Raw genomic sequence first — 20192 nt, 5'->3', positions numbered from 1 at the left:
AAGGGTCACATTCTGAGGTTCTGGGGGTTAGGACTTCAGCATATGAATTTGGGGGGAGAAACAAAGTCCAGCCCATAACGGTAAATATTTATTTACACTCAATAAATATTTACTGAGCATCTATTAGGGGAAAAGTGTGATAGGAGGTATCGAGATCAAATAAATATTAGTGAAATATTTTCCTGTTCCAAACCACTTACAGTAAAGTAGGAAAGAAATAAACATAGAGCTGTGATTGGCAGAGTTACGGTAAAGGAAGCAACAAGGAACTGTGGTGTCAAGAAGGGAAATGGTCAAGCCCACTCACGGGGCAGGATGCCTCTGTGGGGACAGAGTTTGAACTGGACGTGAAGGGGTTCAAAGGACTTTACTATATAGACAGTATGAGACAAAATGGCACATTCACTGAACTTCAAGCTATCTTGTGGCAGGAGTATAGGGTGTGCTAAAAAGCTTTAAGCAAAGCTTTAAGCAATGTTGTCAGACTTCTGGTTTGGGGAATGTTCTTCTGATGGACTGCATGGAGCTGGTGTGCGGGTGGTTAAGTCTAGAGTTTGTGAGATAAAACAGTGGAAATGGCCATGAGTCTGGTGCTTGTGTCACCGAGTGGATTCCAAGGCCCTTCATTTTGAAAAGATGGAGTTTGAGATGTCTATGGGATGTCCAGTGGCAGTTGGATTTGGAATTCAGCAAAAAGTATGGGAGGAGGGTATGGCTTTGGGGATTATTTTGTGTATAGCCATGGGATTGGGTAAGGGGCACTGTGTCAAATACAAGAGAGGGTCAGGGTGCACCTGAATTTAGGGGCAGAATGAAGAAGAGGAGTCAACACAGGAGAGCCAGAGAGAAAAATCAGGGAGGCTGGGACCAGGGGGTCCCCCATTGAAGCCCAGGAGTCACAAGAAGAAAAGCTTGGACAGAAGCACCTAATGGCACAAGTAGGTCATGGAAGATAAAGCCAGTAAAGCCAATGTGCCCTGTGGCTCAGTCTTGACATTATGTTTTCAAAGTCTTTTCTGATACGTATGTATTGGTTTGATATCCAAAAGAGAATCTGAACCTTTACTGAGATCTTTCAAAGGACACCAAAGATGATTCCATTTTTAATGTCCAGCAAAATGTTCAATTTTTGTTACTCTCTCTTTGTATCTGTCACTTCCTGAGTTCACTTGTTCCCCTCCTAAATTTTCAAAATATTTCTCTGATCTAGCCCCCAACAGCCCTTCTTTTACCCTAGAAACTCTTATCCTCCATGTTGATTTCATTCTGTTCCTCTAGCCATTCTCTCCCTTTTCCATCATTTCTCACTTTTCCCCTCATCTCCTACCCAAACTCTGTGCAAGGAACAAGTTGGTAAAGGCAGTGCTCTTGGTAGATCAGGGAAGAGGAATAGGCTCTGAGTATCCCTGTGTTAAATCTTTCTCGACCCAAGGCAGGCTGTTGGTCATCTTTGGCAGAGCACTTTCCGATAAGCAGTGGGAGTGGAAGCAGCTTGCCGTGGGTTGAGGATTAATTAATTAATTGGTGGGTGATTTAGTGCAAGTGGCAAGTATAAACTGTTTATTCCAGGAGCTTGATTTGGAAGGGAAAGAAAATAAGAGGCTGACCAGGAGATGTCAGGCAATTGAGGTAAGGTCCTTTAAACATTTTTCTGGAGTGAATTTTTGTTTTTCAGTCATACTTAGAGCAGAGATCCACACAGGCACTGACTGTCATCTTAAGAGAAAAATCAACACCATTTGCTTTGCTCATTATTATTTATTGTCATTGGAACTGACGAGGAAGTTCCACTGGACCTGAAGCCTGGATCCCAGACTATGGGCAGGGTTGGAGATGTGAATGTGATACACCTTGAAGGGAAGGAATGAGCTGAGCATTGGACTTACTGATGTAGTGAAAGAGGATTTGTTGTTTTATGGGCATAGACGCTGCCCAGATATTCACCTCAGATCAGTTATTCAACAAATATTTCTACACCTCCTACTATTTCTTAATCACTGTGTTAGGCCTTGAGGTACCTGGAGCTCTGGGGGATAAGCAGGACAGGTGCATATTCCATCATTTCTGTTCCAAAGATTTCCAGTGGGAAGTGACTATGGGGCTCTTCTATTAGAAGGTGGAGTGATTGAAGTCTGAGAGTAGGGCAGTGGTGGCCATGATTCAAGGGGGAAGTGGATGTAGACAGCTGGCTGCAAGCGTCCCTTGAGGGCCATGAGACCTTGCCTTGACTAGCTGCCTTCCACCTTGGTCCCTTGGTAATAAGGGAATCCTAAAAAGTAGGTGTAACTCAGCATTACTTGTCACCACCATGGTAAGGTTTTCTCAAGTTCAGTAGTTTGAGGAAAGGTCAAATTCAACTCATGAAATAGTTATTTTGTATAATGACATTCACTTTCTCTGCGATGGAGGTGTCTTGACAAGGCTTGCACTATGATCTGGGTAAGAGTATTTGAGAGAGTATTTATATACAAATGGCAGTTGTGAAATTTGTTTCTAGTGTGTCATGTAGAAATTTGCTTTCTTAAGAAGACTACTAAGATATTTGCCCAATCTCCCTTCTGTGTGCTATTTCTCCTCAAATATCTACTGTTTTACCCTTCATGGCTCATAGTGGTACGTGAAAGTTTAAGTTGAACAGTCCTGGGAGGTGGAGTGAAGTCTCTTGGTGACTGTGTAGGTGTCAGTATTTGAATCATGACAAGGGAGCCTTCACCCTCCCTGATCAGTGAGTTTCTTTCCCAAGTGTCATGGCCTCAAAATTTTGTCTAGAGCCTGGGCAGAAGCATCTGCTTCAGGCCGCGCCAAGTGATCTTGGGCCAGCGAGCAGAGATCATGAAGTTTTGCTTTACTTCTATTGGAAAAACAAAGTTCATTTCCTCAGCACGTGTCATCCATGGAATCCTTCTCAAAGACAACCAGCAAGTAAGATATGCTAGGGGACTCGTGTGGTCATTATGTAGGAAAAAAGGACAGGTCTAAGGACAGGTTTTCATCACCTTGAGGTAGAAATTGCCCAGCTGTTATAAGAGCATCCATGTGAAACCAGAATCCTCTACTCCACCTCCTGTGGTGAAATCAGGGGCCCATGGTCCAAGGGCATTCTTTGCAATGACAAATGGTCATAATGACATTATCATTACTAGAACTCTCAGGAATGGGCCTGCTGGTCCCAACCCCACTGTAGATGCTTGGATTCAGCTTTTTGCTCATTTGTAGATTTTTGTGATCCTCTTCTGTCAAGGTTGAGAGGTAGCTGTGAGTGACAAAATCCATAAAGAGAGAGTTTTCCCATCATCTGAGGAAGTAGCAGGTTGAGGGTGATCTTCATGTGTGCTCATGAAGAGTGCAGTCATGAGAGGGAAGGTGTTTGGGTCAGGGGGTGTTCTGCGGAGGGTCAGCTGTTTTTGGAAGAGCCCCTTCTGCCATATTGACAAGTCATGTATGCTCTTGACTTTTGTGTCTGGAAGGCCATGGTTTATTATTGTGTATACGTACTATTTTCTCAACAAAATTTGTCTTCCATTCTCTTACCTATATGCCTACCTCCTGGGACCAACAGGCAAATTAATGTGGCGAATGTGCTGTTAGTTCCTGCTTTTCTTCTCTGCACAGGTTTGTTCCCTTCTCTGCTAAAGCTCTGAAATTATTTCTGAACACCCTAATAACTGTCCACAGGCTGCTGCTGGTGACCCCCCAGCCTCCTCAGTGTGAGCGATAGGGGGTGAGTCTGTCAGTATTGCTTTTTCTTCCATTGAAGTAAGCCAGGTTCTATTTCTTCTGGGAAATAATTGAAGTCTTATGAAATGTACACAGAATAAAAATACCTAAGGCACTGAAATATTCTGTGAAAAATTTCATCCCAAGGAGATGTCACATAAAGTGAGTGTTTGCTTTCAAGTAAGAAAATGTCTCCATGTTGCAAAGAAGCATGCTTTGGCTTTTGGAGACATGGGTATCTTCTCAAGGACTCATTCAGAACTTCCCTTTGTGCTCTTGTATGTGGCAAATATTGTGTGTTGGTGGGTGCTGTAATGGTGAAAAATACAGAAGATGGTCCTTGATCTGTGCCAGAGTTGTCAAGCAGTGGGAATGCTAGTCCAAGGTTTGCACAGAGAAATAATAATGTATGATCTATGAATGAAAGTGAGAAAGTATCATACAGTGGGTGCCATGAGTGGTAAATGAAGAAATGGCTTTGCTGAGGAATTGGCGGGGTTGGAGGTGAGCTAGAGTAGCTTAGCAGAAGTGGTGTGATGGTGGGAGGCCCTGGTGGAGGAGGCCAGAGCACAGAAGGGAAAGAATAGTTCTGTTCATAGGGCTGAGGGGAACAGGTGTAGCCTGAGGGTAGAGGCGTGGAGGTGCGTTGGAACAGAGAGTGCAGGACATGGGCTAATGATAAGTAGCTCTGTGAGTCATCATCTTGAAGATCATTGAACCTGTTGGTCAAGAAATGAAATTTCAAGCCGTGAAGACACATTGCAGGCAGCAGTGCGACCCGAACACTGCCTGTTGCTTCCATTGCTTCTTGTTTAGGACCTTCATGTAAATTGAAATACGGGCAAGCCCCATTTCCAGAATGGTCACATGCACCGTTGTGTTTGTGTTTGTTTGTTTTTGTTTTTTTTTTTTGGTGGTGGTGGTTTTTTTTACTAAAGATTATTACTTTTATAGTTATTTTTAAAATTCAAAATTCTTTTCCCCACCATAGAAACAATGTTAGAAATAGGATTTGGATTCCTTGACTAGTTCACAATCTTTTTTAAAAAAATTTAATGTAATTTAATTTTTTTTTCAGTGGCCTGGTGGTGGGTATTCAGGAGGGCACATATTGCAGAGAGTCCTGGGTGTGGTGCATAAACATGCACCGGTTTTAATTATTTTTCTTCCTTTTCTCCCCTATTCCATGGTTTGCATGATGAATTCCTGTCACTGCGGAGTCCTTTAGTAAGGGCACTCAAGCAACTTAGAGTCTATGTCTCTACTATTTGGGCCACAAGCATGAGGAATAATCGGGGAGAGATGCTCCCTAAAAGAAATCTCTCGTATTTGTTTTCAAGGTGTTTTGTCGGCTATTGAAGGATGCTAGCCTTCCTATATGTCATCAGACCCAGGCAGACAAGGAGCTTTTTCAGCTTTTCCAGATTTTCCTAATGTAGTTGATTGCACAAAATAATCAGCAGCCCTATTAATGGCATTCTGCTGTATCCCTTCTGCTATGTTATTAATTGGTTTTGTTTAATTTTTGGTTAGAAGAAAGGCCGTAGGTCTTAGCTTACAGAAATAATCCAAAGCTTGTTTAAAAACAACAACATGAGATGGGAATTGGGAGGGAGACAAACCATAAGTGACTCTTAATCTCACAAAACAAACTGAGGGTTGCTGGGGGGAGGGGGTTTGGGAGAAGGGGGGGTGGGATTATGGACATTGGGGAGGGTATGTGCTTTGGTGAGTGCTGTGAAGTGTGCAAACCTGGTGATTCACAGACCTGTACCCCTGGGGATAAAAAATATATGTTTATAAAAAATAAAAAATAAAAACAACAGCAACAACAACATGAGAGACTATGGACTCTGAAAAACAATCTGAGGGGTTTGAAGTGGCGGGGGAGGGAGGTGGGAGGTCGGGGTACCAGGTGGTGGGTATTAGAGAGGGCACGGATTGCATGGAGCACTGGGTGTGGTGCAAAAACAATGAATACTGTTATGCTGAAAATAAATAAAAAATGAATTAAAAAAATAAAAAAATAACAACAACAACAACACTGTAGATTGGCCTTCCTAAATCTGTGGGCACCACTTTGTTGTCATTCCTTTGGACACTGTGGATAAAACTGTCCCATACAGTTGTTCAGTGTTGTTTGGGCCATTCAGAAGATAGTGCTTTGGAGGTTTAAAGAAGTTGGGTTTTAAAAACCTTGAGTTGTGTTTTTGGTTTCTGAGAGTTTGGGAGCTGCAAGTAAAGCATTTTTTTTTTTAAATAGAGAGAGCTTCAGCAGGGGTAGATTGCAGAGTGAGGGGACAGCAGGGTTGCCTCTAGGCCCCTTCCAAAGCACATTCATGCTGCTCCCTCTCAGTGTCAGAGCCCAGGTCACCAGGCCACTACTGTTGTCATTTCTGTGTTCAGGAGGGAATCAGTCTAGAGGCTCTGGAAGTGGCCCTTCCCAGGGGAAACCTGGTGGATAGCCTGGGAGAGTGATATGCCTCAGGGTGGTAAGTTCATGAAACTGAGGACGATCTAAGGAATCCAAGGAGACCCCAGGCCACTCCCAGTGACCAGCATCCACCTTCACATGGTGGGTGCTCAGTAAATATTTGGAGATTATCCCTGCTACGGACTAAGCTGCACTCCCCCCATTCATATTTATGTGGTAGCATTTGGAGGTGGGACCTTTGGGATGTAATTAAGTTTAAATGAGGTCATGAGTGTGGGGGATGAGAGTGTTTGTAAAGAAAAGACCCAAGAATGCAGGAGAGCTCTCCTGCACATTCTCTTTCCCCTTTCCTCCCTCCCTCTCATTCTCTCTCCCACCCATCCCTCCCTCTGCCACAGGGACACAGGGAGAAATCAGCTTTGGCGAGCTAAGAGGGGGGCTCTCACCAGAAGCCAGCCATGCTGGCAGCCTGATCTCTAACCTCCGCCTCCAGAGCTGTGAGCAAGAAATGTCTGTTGTTCAAGCCACCTAGCTGTGGTATTTTGTTGCCTAAAATGTCAATCCTGAAAATGCCTTCCTCAAGCTCTAAATTCATCGACTCTGAGACCAGTGATCATTGGTGAGAACCCTGTGCTGTGTCTCCTCAGATTGGAGCGGCCATATTCAAAGTTAGTGGGAGGCTTGTCTATTGTATTATGAGTAGGAGAGAGAAGCCCCATCAGACTGCAAACTCATCAGTGTGTAAAGCCCAGGGAAGGACTGTGGACACCCTAGTATCCTCAGAAAAGGCCAGACCCAGAGCCCGTCCTCTGTACACCGCCGCCCTGTTTCTGGAACCCACCAGACATTTCGGATTCCCTGCTTCTGCCCATCAGCCTCCCCAGAGCATCCCCCCTGCAGACCTCTGTCCTCTCATCTGCCCTGGCAGAGGAAAACCAGAGCCGGACAGCAGATAAGGAGCAAACCAGAGTGGATTCTGGAACTACTGTAGTGGGGGAGAGACCCCAGGATAGAGCTGGGTTCAGTTACAAACAGAGCAAGACGAGCAGGATGGATGGTCAAGAGCAGGGTGGTGGTGGGGCGGGGGCAGCTGATGAGTGATTCCTAGGAGGAGACATCAGGGGGCAGGGTGCTGGTCAAACCAGCCTTGCAGGATTCTAGCTAAAATTGGGTAGAATTCTGAAGGTCAAGGCCTTTTTTGGAAAGGAATTGGAGCCTGATGGGACCCTGGGCAGGAGGAGTGTTGGGCTCACACTCCACCCTGCTACACTGAGCAGCAGATCCGGTTCTGCTGGTGCAGAACCTCGCAGGTCTGTCTTCTTCATCGTGGAGCCCCTGGCCCTGGGACCCTGCCTGCCACACGGGAGCCTCTCAGGACTGGTTTAATGAGGCACAGGAGGGCCTGGGGTGAACACACAGTGTTGGCGGCATCATCATGGCCACAGGCTATGCCGAGAGCGTTTCCAGCAGGATGTGTTCCTGTCTTCATTGGTCAGCCTGGAAGGACAGGCGCAGGATGCCCCCGAGGCTGCCACCCCACAGCCGCTGCCCCACGAGAAGTGGATGGTGAATGGGTTTTTGTTCTCAGCCCCTGTTGAGGCTCATGAGGTGATGTGAAAGGCAGAGCGACACTATTCCTCACTGGGTGGGACTCTTGAAGGTGCTTCTCACCAAAGAGGAGCCCCATCCAGGGGCCTGCGTGTGCAGGGCTGGGCTGCTGGCTCCGACATGCCCACGGTGGTCGGTGGTTGGGCTCCTGGCAAGAAAGCCTGCAGCTCCACCGCCCCCTGTTGGGCCTCCAGTGAGCCACCGTAGGAGAGAGGGAGGTGGTAAAACAGTTTGTAAATGCAAGAGGGGTTGAAAAAGACTTACGGTTTATTTTATTAAATAGGAAAAAATTATAAAATTAGAAGCCACTTTCACCAGTTAGAAAATACAATTAAAAAGTATGTTTCATCCAAAAAAGTTGTTAAAGTCTGCAGCTCACAGACATCCCCAGGCTGCTTGACCCCAGCTCAACTGCCAGGCCCCAGCTCAGCTGTGGCCCAGCCAGCCGGCGAGACCACGGAGAACAACAGTGGGCACAAAAGCCTTCTGGGAGTAACCGGCAATGTAGGGGCCGCCTGTCTCCCCCAGTGCCTCCCATTTCCACGGTGTCGGCTTCCTCTCCAGGCACCCCACTGCTAGTTCTGAGTGCGACCATCCACAGCTCAGGTGTGTGACTTTGTCCAGTACGTGCTGTGTGGGACCCTGAGTACCAGAGCCGAACGGATTACCTGGGGTAATCCACACTTTGGAGTTTTCAGAGAAAGCAAGTCCTAGACTTTATTTCCCAGGGTCATATAAATCCCGTTTTTAATTTTCTACTTACTATGTTTTGGCATCTTATTTCTGGCTGCGGAGGAAGTGCCCCTCCCAGGGGGAGCCCTTTCTTAGAGATAAGGAAGCATCCAGCCTGGACCAGGTCTTTGATATGCAAATGAACCCACCCAGGGCCACACTGTCTATGTCTGGTCTTTATGACTCAGGAGACCCAGGGCCAGATAGTAGCTAGGGGCTGCCCTATAGCCAGCTGCGCAATTACTCAAACTCGCCAGTCCCAATCTGTTCACCTTGCCATGTGTCTCCTTGTCTACAAAAATACTCAATAAAGGCCATGACCCGAACCTGTCTGTTGCACCTGTGAGCCTCCGGTGGCCCACCTTGGCCAGCCATGTCTCTTGTTTCTAAGAGAGCTAAAGTAATGTTAATGTTTTCTTTCAGGGACATTCACTTGTCTGGGTTGTCATTCAGTCATCATTATAAATTAAAACCCGGACACAAAATGAGTTTGTTCTGTGAGGCACCGTGTCCCATGAAATGCACTGTGTAAAAAATCAGAATAGGGGTCAAATAAATTCAGGCTATTTTATAGAAGGTATCACCATTCAGAGATTTATTTTTATTTAAAATTATTCAAAAATATTAATATGGAATGACTTACATACAGCAAAGTACACAGATCTTGGTTGGATGATTCAATGAATTTTTATCTATGTAACCACCTCCCAGACCAAAAATAAAATATATCCAGCTCTCCAGAAGGACTCTTACGCCCGTTCCTGGTTAATAATACCTCCACAAGAGGTAATTACCACTCTGACTTCTATTATTATTGATATATTTTGCCAGGTTTTGAACTTTTTGTCAATGGAATCATTGAGAACATATCTTCCAAGGCCTGCCTCCGTTCATTCAACATAATATCTATCAGATTAGCACATAATGCATTTATCAGAAGTTTGTATTTTTTAATGGCTATGTAACATTTTATTGACTGATTCACTACTGATGGATATTTCTTGCTTACATTTGTGCCATTTATTGATGTATTGCCTCTGGGCTCCAAATTCATGGTTTTTTGACTACTCTGTGAAAATGGCTCTGGGCCCTCAGTGACTTCTCTGCTGTTACCACTAACAGCCAGGCTGTGCCCTTGTCATGGAGGTCTGCGTCTCAGGCTGGGGTTGGTGGACTTACCTGGAGCTTTCATAAGCTAGAGGCAGTGCTGCTCCTTATTCCTGCTTTTCCTGTGTTCTTAGAGACTTCTTTACTTCCTGCTAATCCCTCATCACTCAGATCCTATGGTAGAGGAACAATCCTTTATGTTAAACTTACCCTTTGAATTACCGGACCCAGATGGAAGGTAGTTTTTGGTTACTGTGTGCAGCAATGTGCTGTGCACATTCTTGGCCATGCCTCATTTCTGTTGGGTACGAGCTCAGGTGTGGTGGCGGGGTCAGAGCATATCACGTTCCCTGCAGTCGATGCTGCCAAATAAATATGGCTTTCCAACATCCCACTTCCTTTTAGTCATCTCCATGGGTGGCACTGGTCCTTCATTGTGGTTTTATTTGCGTTTCCCTCATGACTAATGATTCCCGGGTTTTGGCCTTTTCGATTTCTTCTTCTGTGAAATATCTGTTCACAATTCATCTTTTAAGATTGTGGGGTTTTTTTGGTTTTGTTTTGTTTTTATGCTTTCTTTGTTGATACATAAAAGTTTTTTTGATATGTTCTTGATATACTAGTCCTTTGTCAGATATATGTATGACATATGTTCTCCCTTTCTGTGGCTTGCTTCTGAAGTCTTTTGACAGCATTTTTTGAAGTTCCATTCGTCATCCTTTTTTTCAGATCCAGGAGGCCCTCCTCTGTCTCCGCACCCCTAGCCCCACTAAACTGCATTCGCAGACTGACTCTTTGGCTTTCTAGCTCTTGGAATATGGACTTCCAATCCCTTTGTCATCATGCGCTATAGTCCTAGGTCAGGAGTCCTACCCACCTGGCCTGGGCAGGGAGGGACCCTCTGTTAGATGGAGTAAAGACAATGACTTCTGGGCTCCCGACAGACAGCCTTTCCCTGCCCTAAAGAGCTAGCTTTTAGGGTTAGCTTTGTGCTGTTACTTACTTGTTCTTCTGTAATTTAAATGTGCCTAGTCTAACCTACACACAGCCCTCTGGGGTGTTAGGTGGACATGCCCCTGGCCCTCTGGGTGCTCTGACCCAGAAGGGGCACAGTGTCCCCGGCCTGGAGCTGATGTGACACCTGCAGAGGCGGGAAGCAGAGGAGAAGGGAGGGAGGGACCTGCCACCTTCTAGCTTGCCTTGATCTATAATTCATGCACACTGCTTATCTACTCCAGTTCCGAGGCTCTGTGTCTGTGTCTGTATTGCTCCTAGGTTAAAAGAGCAAAGCCTGGTATCCAGAATTTGCTACATAAGCTGTTGCTCCATGACTGATTGGAAAGCCAGGTGACACAGGCTGGCCCAGGTGTGTTTTAAAGGTGGGGTTTCCAGCAGAGATAGTTGCCTGTTCATGACTCTGTCCATGGAGCTGCTTTATGCTAAGGGCTCCTGCCTTTTAGCCAAACTGTGAGGGACAGAACTGGGGGATACATGTTTCCTTTTCTAGAAACATGCTCTTCCAGGCTCTGTCCCTTATTGGTGCTAGGTGTCCTTCCCAAGTCCCCTTCAGTAGGTCCTTATAACACAACGTACAGACTCAGTTGAAGGTGTAAATGGGATATGAGGTGTAACTTCCTGGTCACAACTGGAGGGAGGAAATGTGTTCCAACAGCACATGAAAATAAATGACCTCAGGAAGCATTGGCCCATCAGACCTCGTGGGTGTCTAGTGAGAGACCCATGAAGTGAGTGAGCTGAGCGTCCCTCCCTGGGGATTGAGGTCCATGCGAATGACCCTGAGAAAAGGTGCACTAGGGGAAAAGAGGTATTAAGGCTCACCAGTGAGGCCACCCACCGAAGAAGAGCAGACTTACCCGAGAAAGGAAGCAACATAGAGAGATACCATCTTTCTCTTGATTTGGTTTGTGCATTTCTTTTTAAAATGTGTTGTGGGGGGAAAATGCAATTTGGTTCCCCTTATCCCTTCTTCAGCCAGAGTAAACTACACATCGTACCCCTGCAAATAACTATTCTCAGAAAGATGACGGATGCCTGGGTGGTTCCATCAGCTAAGCGTCTGCCTTCGCTCAGGTCATGGTCTCAGGGTCCTGGGATTGAGTCCTGCATCGGGCTCCTTGTTCTTCAAGGAGCCTGCTTCTCCCTCTTCCTCTACTACTCCCCCTGCTCGTGCTCTCTCACTCTCTCTGTCAAATAAATAAATAAATAAATAGATAAATAAATAAATAAAATCTTAAAAAAAAAAAAGGAAATAGAATTCTCAGCATCCTGCCAGCCACGGCTCAGAAACGTTCTTGCCATCCATTTCCCTCCCAACGCGATTTCTCTGAACTGTGTGGGGCCTCCAGCTGAACGAAACCTTCTTGGGGCCATGAAGGACAGGAGCCAGACTTAGTTGGCCTCCAGAGAGTTAGCTGGTTGTGGAAGTTTCCATCATTATTCCTTATCTTTTATGGAGAAGGTATTTGGAACAGAATTTTAAGTGAATGAAATTTCAAGGTCCTGTTTTGCCATGAAAATAAGTGGCCCTTTCTTCCTTCCTCTTGGGTTTTTTTTTTTGTTTGTTTGTTTTTGTTTTTGTTTTTGTTTTTGCCTTGCTGGTCCCTCTGAGCTCACCCAGGATGACATTTTGAAGACAGGGACACTGAGTTGAGAACTGATGGATCTCTTACCTGTGTCAAATTCTGTAAACATTAGCAATGGGCTGTTAGGTAGGAAGGTCACTTGTTAGCATGAGACATAGGACTGACTTATGGGTCCCCTGGGTCCCCTTCCAGAGCTCTGGGCACTATCTTAGTGCATCAGGCTCAACAGGCTTCTTGGAAATTTGCATGCTGTTATTGTGAATGCCGTTGTTGCACCGTGTGTGAAATCTGTCTTGATCTCCTTCACTTAGAAGAAGAGAAGAGTGGGGCTGGAGTGGGGCCCAAATGATCCTCAAGGTCACCTGGGTAGGTGGAGAGGCGGGTATGCAGCATGCTGGCATGGCCGATGGGGAGGAGCTCTGATGAGCTGTAGATGATTTGAATGGCGCTCTTCTTTTTGTTTTTTCCTTACAGTGACTCTGGAGGAAGGGAATCATCGTTTTGGGTAAACGAAGTGAGTCCAGAACTGGACAGGGCCCAACGGCATTCACTCACAGCTCTTTGGCAACTTTCCTCTCGGAATCTACCCTGTGGTTTAGCTTTCCAACCAGAGTGTCATCAGAGCCAGAAGAAAGTGAGTTATTTGTTTTCTTAATGTTATAACATTGACATGGGTGCTCCTGGATTTGGTGAGAATTTGCTGAGAATAACAGAGGTGTGTGGCTACAAGAAGAAAGAATCAGGAGATTTAAAGAAGTAACCCCTAAAATAGAATAAGTACCTCTAGTAGGGATGGATTCCAAGGTACAGTGTTCCCGCCTTATTCGAGCTTCTGTGTTTTGAGGTTTCAGTCACCCGTGGTCCACTGTGGTCCAGAAGCAGATGGTCCCCATCTGGACCCATTGTCAGAAGGTTGGTAGTAGCCCAGCGCGACATCACACACCTGCGTCACACACCTCACATCATCTCATCACGTGGGCATTTCATCATCTCACGTCATCACAAGAAGGGTGAGTATAGCGTGATAAGGTATTTTGAGAGAGAGACCATATTCACATAACTTGCATTATAGTTTGTTGTTATTGTTGTCCTATTTTATTGTTAGTTATTGTTGTGAATTTCTTACTGTGACTGATTTCAAAACTAGAAGTTACAAGGATGCATCTAGGGTTTAGTACTGTGGTTGACTTCTGGCATCTGCTGGGGATCTTGGAAGTTATTCCCACAAATAAGGGGGATGAGTGTAGTTGTGTAGATCAGAACATTGGTCTTACTTCTTTCTGGATGCGATACAATGGTTCTTGATTCAATTAGAGAAGAATGCAAATGGTTCACGCCTTTACATCCAGAACATGCGGTTTTCTGTCTTGCAGGCTCTCTAGCTGGACTTCATTATGAAGTCAGGGATGGACAGAGCTGGAAGGACCTCATGGGAGATCTGGTCCCATATTTTCGAGGGGAATCTGATAATCCCACGGGTGAAGGGTGGGCTGGCCTGGAGCCCCGTGCTCTGATTGCACACTGTTGGGAGTCCATGCTCACTGTTGGACTCCCGCTCTCAGCTCTGTGTGCTGTGAGACCCCAGAGTCTCTGGCCCATGAGCTGTGAGACATGAGTGTCTTCCCCCCCATAAGCCTCCCTGGGGCAAAGCTAGACATGCTCCCCTTCTTCTGAGGTCTGACCATTCCACCTTGTTCCTTTCAGATGGCTTACATGAAGATGCGCCTGCTGTACATTTCCCTGGTGCTCCTGGGAGCCCTCTGTTTGTATTTTAGCATGTACAGTCGGACTCCTTTTAAAGAGGAGCCGTTTGTTTTCAAGAAAGAAAGTGGGAACTTCCTCCAGCTTCCAGATATCAACTGCAAGCAGGATCCCCCTTTCCTCGTCCTGCTGGTGACCTCCTCCCATGAACAGGTGTTTGCTCGCACGGTCATCCGGAACACGTGGGGGAAAGAAAAGAATGTGAACGGAAAACGCATAAAAACCTTCTTCCTTCTGGGGGCCACAGCCAATAAGGACCTGTCGAAAGTCGTCGCGCAGGAAAGCCAGCAGCATCGCGACATTATCCAGAAGGACTTCATGGACGCCTACTTCAACCTGACCCTGAAGACCATGATGGGTATCGAGTGGATCCACCGCTTCTGTCCTCAGGCGGCTTTCGTGATGAAAACAGACTCGGACATGTTTGTCAACATCTACTACCTGACCGAGCTGCTCCTCAGGAAAAACAGAACCACTCGCTTTTTCACCGGCTTCTTGAAACTGAACGAGTTTCCGATTAGGGACAAGCACAACAAGTGGTTTGTCAGTAAGTACGAGTATCCGTGGGAGAAGTACCCGCCCTTTTGCTCGGGCACTGGCTACGTGTTTTCCAGCGATGTGGCGAGTCAGGTGTACGAAGTGTCCGAGAGCGTCCCGTTCATTAAACTCGAAGACGTCTTCGTGGGGCTCTGCCTGGCGAAACTGAAAATCAGGCTGGAGGAACTCCACTCGGAGCAGACCTTTTTCCCAAACGGACTGGCCTTTTCCACGTGTCGTTTTAAGAAGATTGTGGCCTGCCATTTCGTCAAGCCTCGCAACATGCTCAGCTATTGGCAGGCTCTGGAAAATTCCCTGGAAGACGAGTGTCCAGCTGTCTGAGGGGAGCCCAGCGGCCCACGTGGACACACTTGAGGCAGCCCGCACCGAGAGTGTCGGAAGATCTTCAGGCGGCATCGCTGAGGATCACTGTGCGGGCAGGGGGGGAGTGAGGAGGGAGGAGGGGGAGTCAGGTGAGGGTGATTCCCTGTAGGGCTGCCTGTCCAGCGGAGTCTGTAAGCCTGAGCGAAACCACTTGGTGCCCAAGCAATAACAGATGCCATCTCTTGATGCACCTCTGCGCTGAGTGCCTGACGCATGCCTCCACTTTCCCATTTCTAGGATCAGTGTCTCCATGTCACGGTGGGTGGTAGCATCCCCCCCTTACACACCAGGCAACAGTAGCTTACAGAAACACAGGGCCTTGTCCCACGTCTCCCAGCCATCAAATCCTGGGGCAGGGATGGAAATCCAGTGCTGTAAAAACCCAGGCACAGCCCCTGGCTCGAGGCCACCCTTTGGTCCTGCCTCCCTTGGCAGGGAGTGGAGGCCAGGAGGGCTCAGAAGCAGGCCTGATGGTGGCCCCTTCGGTTCCTTTCAAGAGTCCCGTCCGCTTCAGCTCCCACGCCTTGAGCTTTCAGGGCGGTCCCTGGGGAAATCTGCAAGGCTTCACTCACTGCATTGGACCCAATCGGGATGCTGAGTCCCTGTGAGCACTCAGCATTCAGCTCAAGGCAGAACAAGCCCATTCCCCACCATCGCCCCTAAGAAACGGCCACCTTGAGGCAGGAACCGTGGTTATAGCTTTGGTTTTGAAATAACTGCAAAGCCTGGCCTGTTGATCAGACTTCTTGGCCAGCGTCCCCAAGGACACTGTGTGAGCTCACTGAAAGGAACTCTGGTCAAGGGGTGCTGTCTTCCTGAGCCTGCTTCCCATGCCTGGCCCAAGCTCATCTTTTTGGAGTTTCTCAGATGGCCAGGGAAGAACTGAGTTTGTGAAGTGGAGGTTGACCTTCTATTTCCTTCAGCCCAGAAGTTTGTAGGAGCCTGTTCTGCATTCAGGCTGTGGAGGCGAGACCTTGCTTGGCAGGGGTCTTCACCCATCCAGTTGCTGTGGGATTAGATGCAAAGTCGCCTTTCTTCTGGTCCTAGGAATGATTCAGACTTATTTTTTACTTTACCTGACTTGACTTTACCAGCACACACAGTGAAGGCCTCACATGCCTGGATAACCCACAGATGCCGGGCCAAGCTCCTACCTGTGCCAAGGAGGTATTTGCTGCAAAATGCCCGTGGCCACATGAACTTCAACAGCATTTCTCACATCTGCTGCTTCTCTGCAGATGTGTTTCCTTATCCTGGCTGCTCGCACATGCTGGGCCATGTTCAGAAAACCTTCCTTCTCAGCTGGGACAGTCAGGGACTGAGCTTACTGTTGGAAGCCCAGATTTTGCTGGAGCCCTGGTCCTGCAGGAGGGCTGTCCCCTGATTCGGTAGATAATGGTGGTAGGGGGTGTCGAGGGTGAAGGAACTTGTCCGGGAGCAGGGCGGGGTCTCTGCCTAGATGTCCACCCCTTGTGGGTGGGTGCCCATGTGGCTACTGGGCTCTGTGGGAGGTGTGGGGGACTCAGGATCGGGCTTCTCATCAGCCTGTAATTCAGTCACAGGGACCATGTGCACAGGTGTGGGTCTGCCACCTGAGTCGGGTTCTTGGGTCCAACAACTCTAGAAGTGAGGCAGGATCCAAAAGTCTAAGGCACAGGCAGCATTCTATTGGACAAAGGTCCCACCAGTGTTCCCACTCCTGTCTCTTATGCTAAGGGACGGAAAAGTGCCTTGTCCCAGTTGGTGGATGTGAGCAGGCAACCCAGCAGCTCACGGTGTTTTTGGAGCTGTGGTCTTTCAGGTTAATGGTGTCTCCATTTGTTCCTGCCTCAGCAGGATATGGGCCCGGCTTTTGTTTGAAGTCCTGCTGGTTGTGGGTTGGACCCTGGTTCTGCTCTGTGAGAAAGTCAGTTCAGGAAGAACAGCCGACTGGAAGTGTCCCACGTGCATAATGTTTTTCATTAGAGTCTTGTTCCTATGGTCCCTGACTGCCTTATGTTCCCCCCAGAGAGGTTTCATTCCCTGATGCTTATGGGGAACATGGTTGGAGGTCTCATCTCCTGTGTCTACATCCTGCCGATCAAGGACGTAGATGCTGCCTCTCATTGGAGGTCATGGCAATGTCTCGCCTTCTGATTTAACTCTGCTGTGGAAACGTGGTCCCCAGCGGATATGGGCTGAATCCCAGCTGATCCAGCATCAGCTGGATCTGGGGCTGTTGTCATCCCGAGGACACAAAGTTGACAAGTAAATTAAAGAAACATGGTCCAAATAGGAAGAGCAGTGAAATGGCTACTAAGGTCATGAGGAAAGGCAAGAACCAGGTAACACTTGGCAGGTACCCCTTGATGGAGTCCCAGATGGTTTGAATGTGGGGGTCTTAAAATGATGGAGCCAGGAGGCCTTTTGGAGGATGATGTCATCCCTTTGTTCTCTTCTCCAGAAACATGAATGTAGAAACAATAAGATGGGTTTGCAATAGTACATACTTGCCCTGGTCCAGCCAGTGAGAGTCTAAGGCTAACTGGTGATCTAAAACCATGGAAGCCAGAGTCTCATGATCTTAGATAAGCTCAAACTCCTGTCCGGTTTCAGTCCCAACTGTGGATACAGGGGCTGTGACATTTTGTGTGGCAGCATCATTGTACATTATTCTCCTGCCTGATCCTATCAAGGATCCAAACCAGGGGAATCCTCTGGCGATCAGCAGTCCTATGGCTCCCCTGGACCTTTGTGGTCATAGCTAAGTATTAGAAGGGTTATTGGTAGGGGAAGGTGCTACATGTCTCACAGCCCAGCCGCCACTAGTATTACTGGTATCAAGACATTGAACTACTGTCCCTTCCCATCTGCCATTCATAAGAAGACTGTTCCTTTAGCTAGACCAAGAAGTCCTGGGGAGTGGGGGTGGGCACTGAGGGGGCGAGTGGTGGTGAGGTGTCCACAGGGAGCACTTTTTATTATCCGGGTCTCCTTTATCAGCAGTGCCATACACCTGTGGCCCTGTGTGACAGTCTGGGTAACCGGGGCACCAAGGCCATATGTTCTAGACCATATGCCATGTTTGAGCTGTGGAGGGTATTGCTGCATATTAAGGGGGACAGGACTGGGGGTGGGGTTAATCACACTTTCTGGGGGGCAGCTGCATGAAATGGTACTAAGTATGCGGGCTCCTTTGGCAGTCAGGTTATCGGTGGAGGGCGCAAAAGGATCATATAAGGGTCATGTGGGGGCGGCCTGGGATCTACCTTGGTATACCGGTGATGGCTGATCGATAGAAACATGTTGTTATAATCAGGTCAGTGGGCGTTGGGTGGATGCAGAGGATGGGGTTTGTGTGAGGTTTGGCTCTGTAAATGGGGTGGGCTTGGACCTGGGACCACTCTGCAGGCTTGCCCCACCGAATATCTTTATGGGCCTCTCCAGGGTCTTGTTCATGACATACCCAGTGGTCTGATAAGTTTCTAGTGTGGTCTGAGACAGTGTTTTTACAGTGTTTTAGTAATTTTGAGCAAAAAATTTTCTTCCCCTTTCCCCACATTTTACTTTATACCCTATTACGATCAGGGAAGACATAAGCACCAGGACAAGAAGGGGTATAGTTAGTTTTATTTTTCCTTCACCTAGCAGGGACAAAAGAGGTATAATAGGATAAGAGAACAGACCCAGATCCATCCCATGAAATGTTAGACTGAACTGGACCCCTTATCCAGCAGGGACAAACCAGGTGCTTTACAGGGGGTGGGGCTGCTCCAAGCAGCAAAATTATGGGAGACACAGATGTAAGATAAGAAGGTGTTGGGGACAGTGGTCCACCATGTTCCTTGCCTGTTTGTGGTGATGACGGTCTTTTTTTTTTTTTTTTTTTAAAATTTATTTATTTATCTATATGAGAGAAAGAGAGAATGAGCATGAGGGGCAGAGGGAGAGGGAGAGGGAATCCCAAGCAGACTTTGCACAGAATGCAGAGCCCTGTGCAAGGCTTGATCTCACAACCCTGAGATCATGACCTGATCCAAAACAAAGAGTTGGACACTCAACTGACTGAGTCCCTCCCCACCAAGGCACCCAATGTCTGTCTTTTGAACAGGTATTTATCGAAGCTTTCATTGGTTCCCAGGTGTAGGTGTGGTTGGCCAGTGGGTTCTATAGAAGTTTTGGAGGGGGATGGACAAGTTTAATCCTGGTGAGATGGACCCAGCAAGGTACTCCTTCCAGCTCTTTGATGGTGGGAGTCGCCAGAATTCCCTGGTTGGGTCCTTTCCATTTGGGTCAGAGTTGGTCTTTTGTGATCCCTCTTCCCATGTCCTAAGCCCTGCTTGTCCCCAGGGCCCAACGTTTGGTTTGGGAGGACAGAGGGATCCCCATGGGATCTGGCAGGATTTTATTGCCACATTGTTGTAGGGCCTGTTGAGTTTTGCTTCAGTTACCCTAGAGGGGAAAGAGGTCCCGCTGTCGCTCTGAAGCGACTTGGGCAGCCCCAGGTCTTGGAATGATTTCTTTTAGAAGACATTTGCACACCTCAGTAGCCTTCTCTGTCCTTGAACAGAAAGCCTCTATCTAACCAGTAAAAATGTCTCCAGACACAGGAAGATGTTTACAACCAGCCTTGGGAGGCATCTGAGTAAAATTAGTGCCCACGTCCTCAGAGCTTGTCTGCCGGGGACCCAGGTTCCAGCTCCAGCTGTGTTCCTGATGCCACCTTGCCTGACCACAAGGCATGCTTCACCCACCACAGGGCCTTTGGACTGGTTATTTCCTTTTCCAGGATTACTCTTCCCTCAGAGTGTCTCATGGCTTACTCCTTTGCCTCCTTCAAGCCTTTGGTCAGATATGATCTTCTTGGTGAGGTTTACCTTACCCCTTCCCATGTCCCCTTACCTTGTGCTATTATAATATCTTTTATTTATTGTTTTATTTCAACCCACTTTAATGAGAACTCTGTGCAGGCATGGATCTTTGTTTCCTTCATTGATGTACCTTAAATCTTTTTTTAAAAATTAATTTAATCTTATTTTTTCAGTGTTCCAAGATTCATTGTTTATGCACTACACCCAGTGCTCCATGCAATACATACCCTCCTTAATGCCCACCACCAGGCTCACCCAACCCGCCACCTCTCCCCTCCAAACCCTCAGTTTGTTTCTCAGAATCCACAGTCACTTATGCTTCATCTCCCACTCCGATTTCTCCCAATTCACTTTTCCTTTCTATCTCCTAATGTCCTCCATGTTATTCCTTATGCTCCACAAGTAAGTGAAAACATATGATAATTGACTCTCTGCTTGACTTATTTCACTCAGCATAAT

The 20192-nt window shown here is 47.2% G+C and overlaps 1 protein-coding gene across 1 annotated transcript in view; it reads left to right on the top strand.

Annotated features, from left to right (window-relative positions):
* Positions 1-19897, top strand: part of B3GALT5 (beta-1,3-galactosyltransferase 5) — a 36328-nt gene extending 16431 nt beyond the window's left edge. Inside the window, exons 2-4 of the mRNA XM_004762184.3 lie at positions 12676-12835; positions 13046-13211; positions 13906-19897. Coding sequence (XP_004762241.1) covers positions 13906-14841 — 936 coding nt within the window. The 5' untranslated portion in view covers positions 12676-12835; positions 13046-13211 and the 3' untranslated portion in view covers positions 14842-19897. The remainder of the gene's footprint in view (positions 1-12675; positions 12836-13045; positions 13212-13905) is intronic.
* The last annotated feature ends 295 nt before the right edge of the window (positions 19898-20192 follow it).

Source organism: Mustela putorius, unplaced genomic scaffold, assembly GCF_011764305.1.
Source record: "Mustela putorius furo isolate JIRA1106 unplaced genomic scaffold, ASM1176430v1.1 tig00000765_pilon_pilon_pilon, whole genome shotgun sequence".
NCBI classification, from domain to species: Eukaryota; Metazoa; Chordata; class Mammalia; order Carnivora; family Mustelidae; genus Mustela; species Mustela putorius.
Note: the sequence above shows the minus strand (reverse complement) of the source record. Positions and strands in the feature narration are given on the sequence as shown.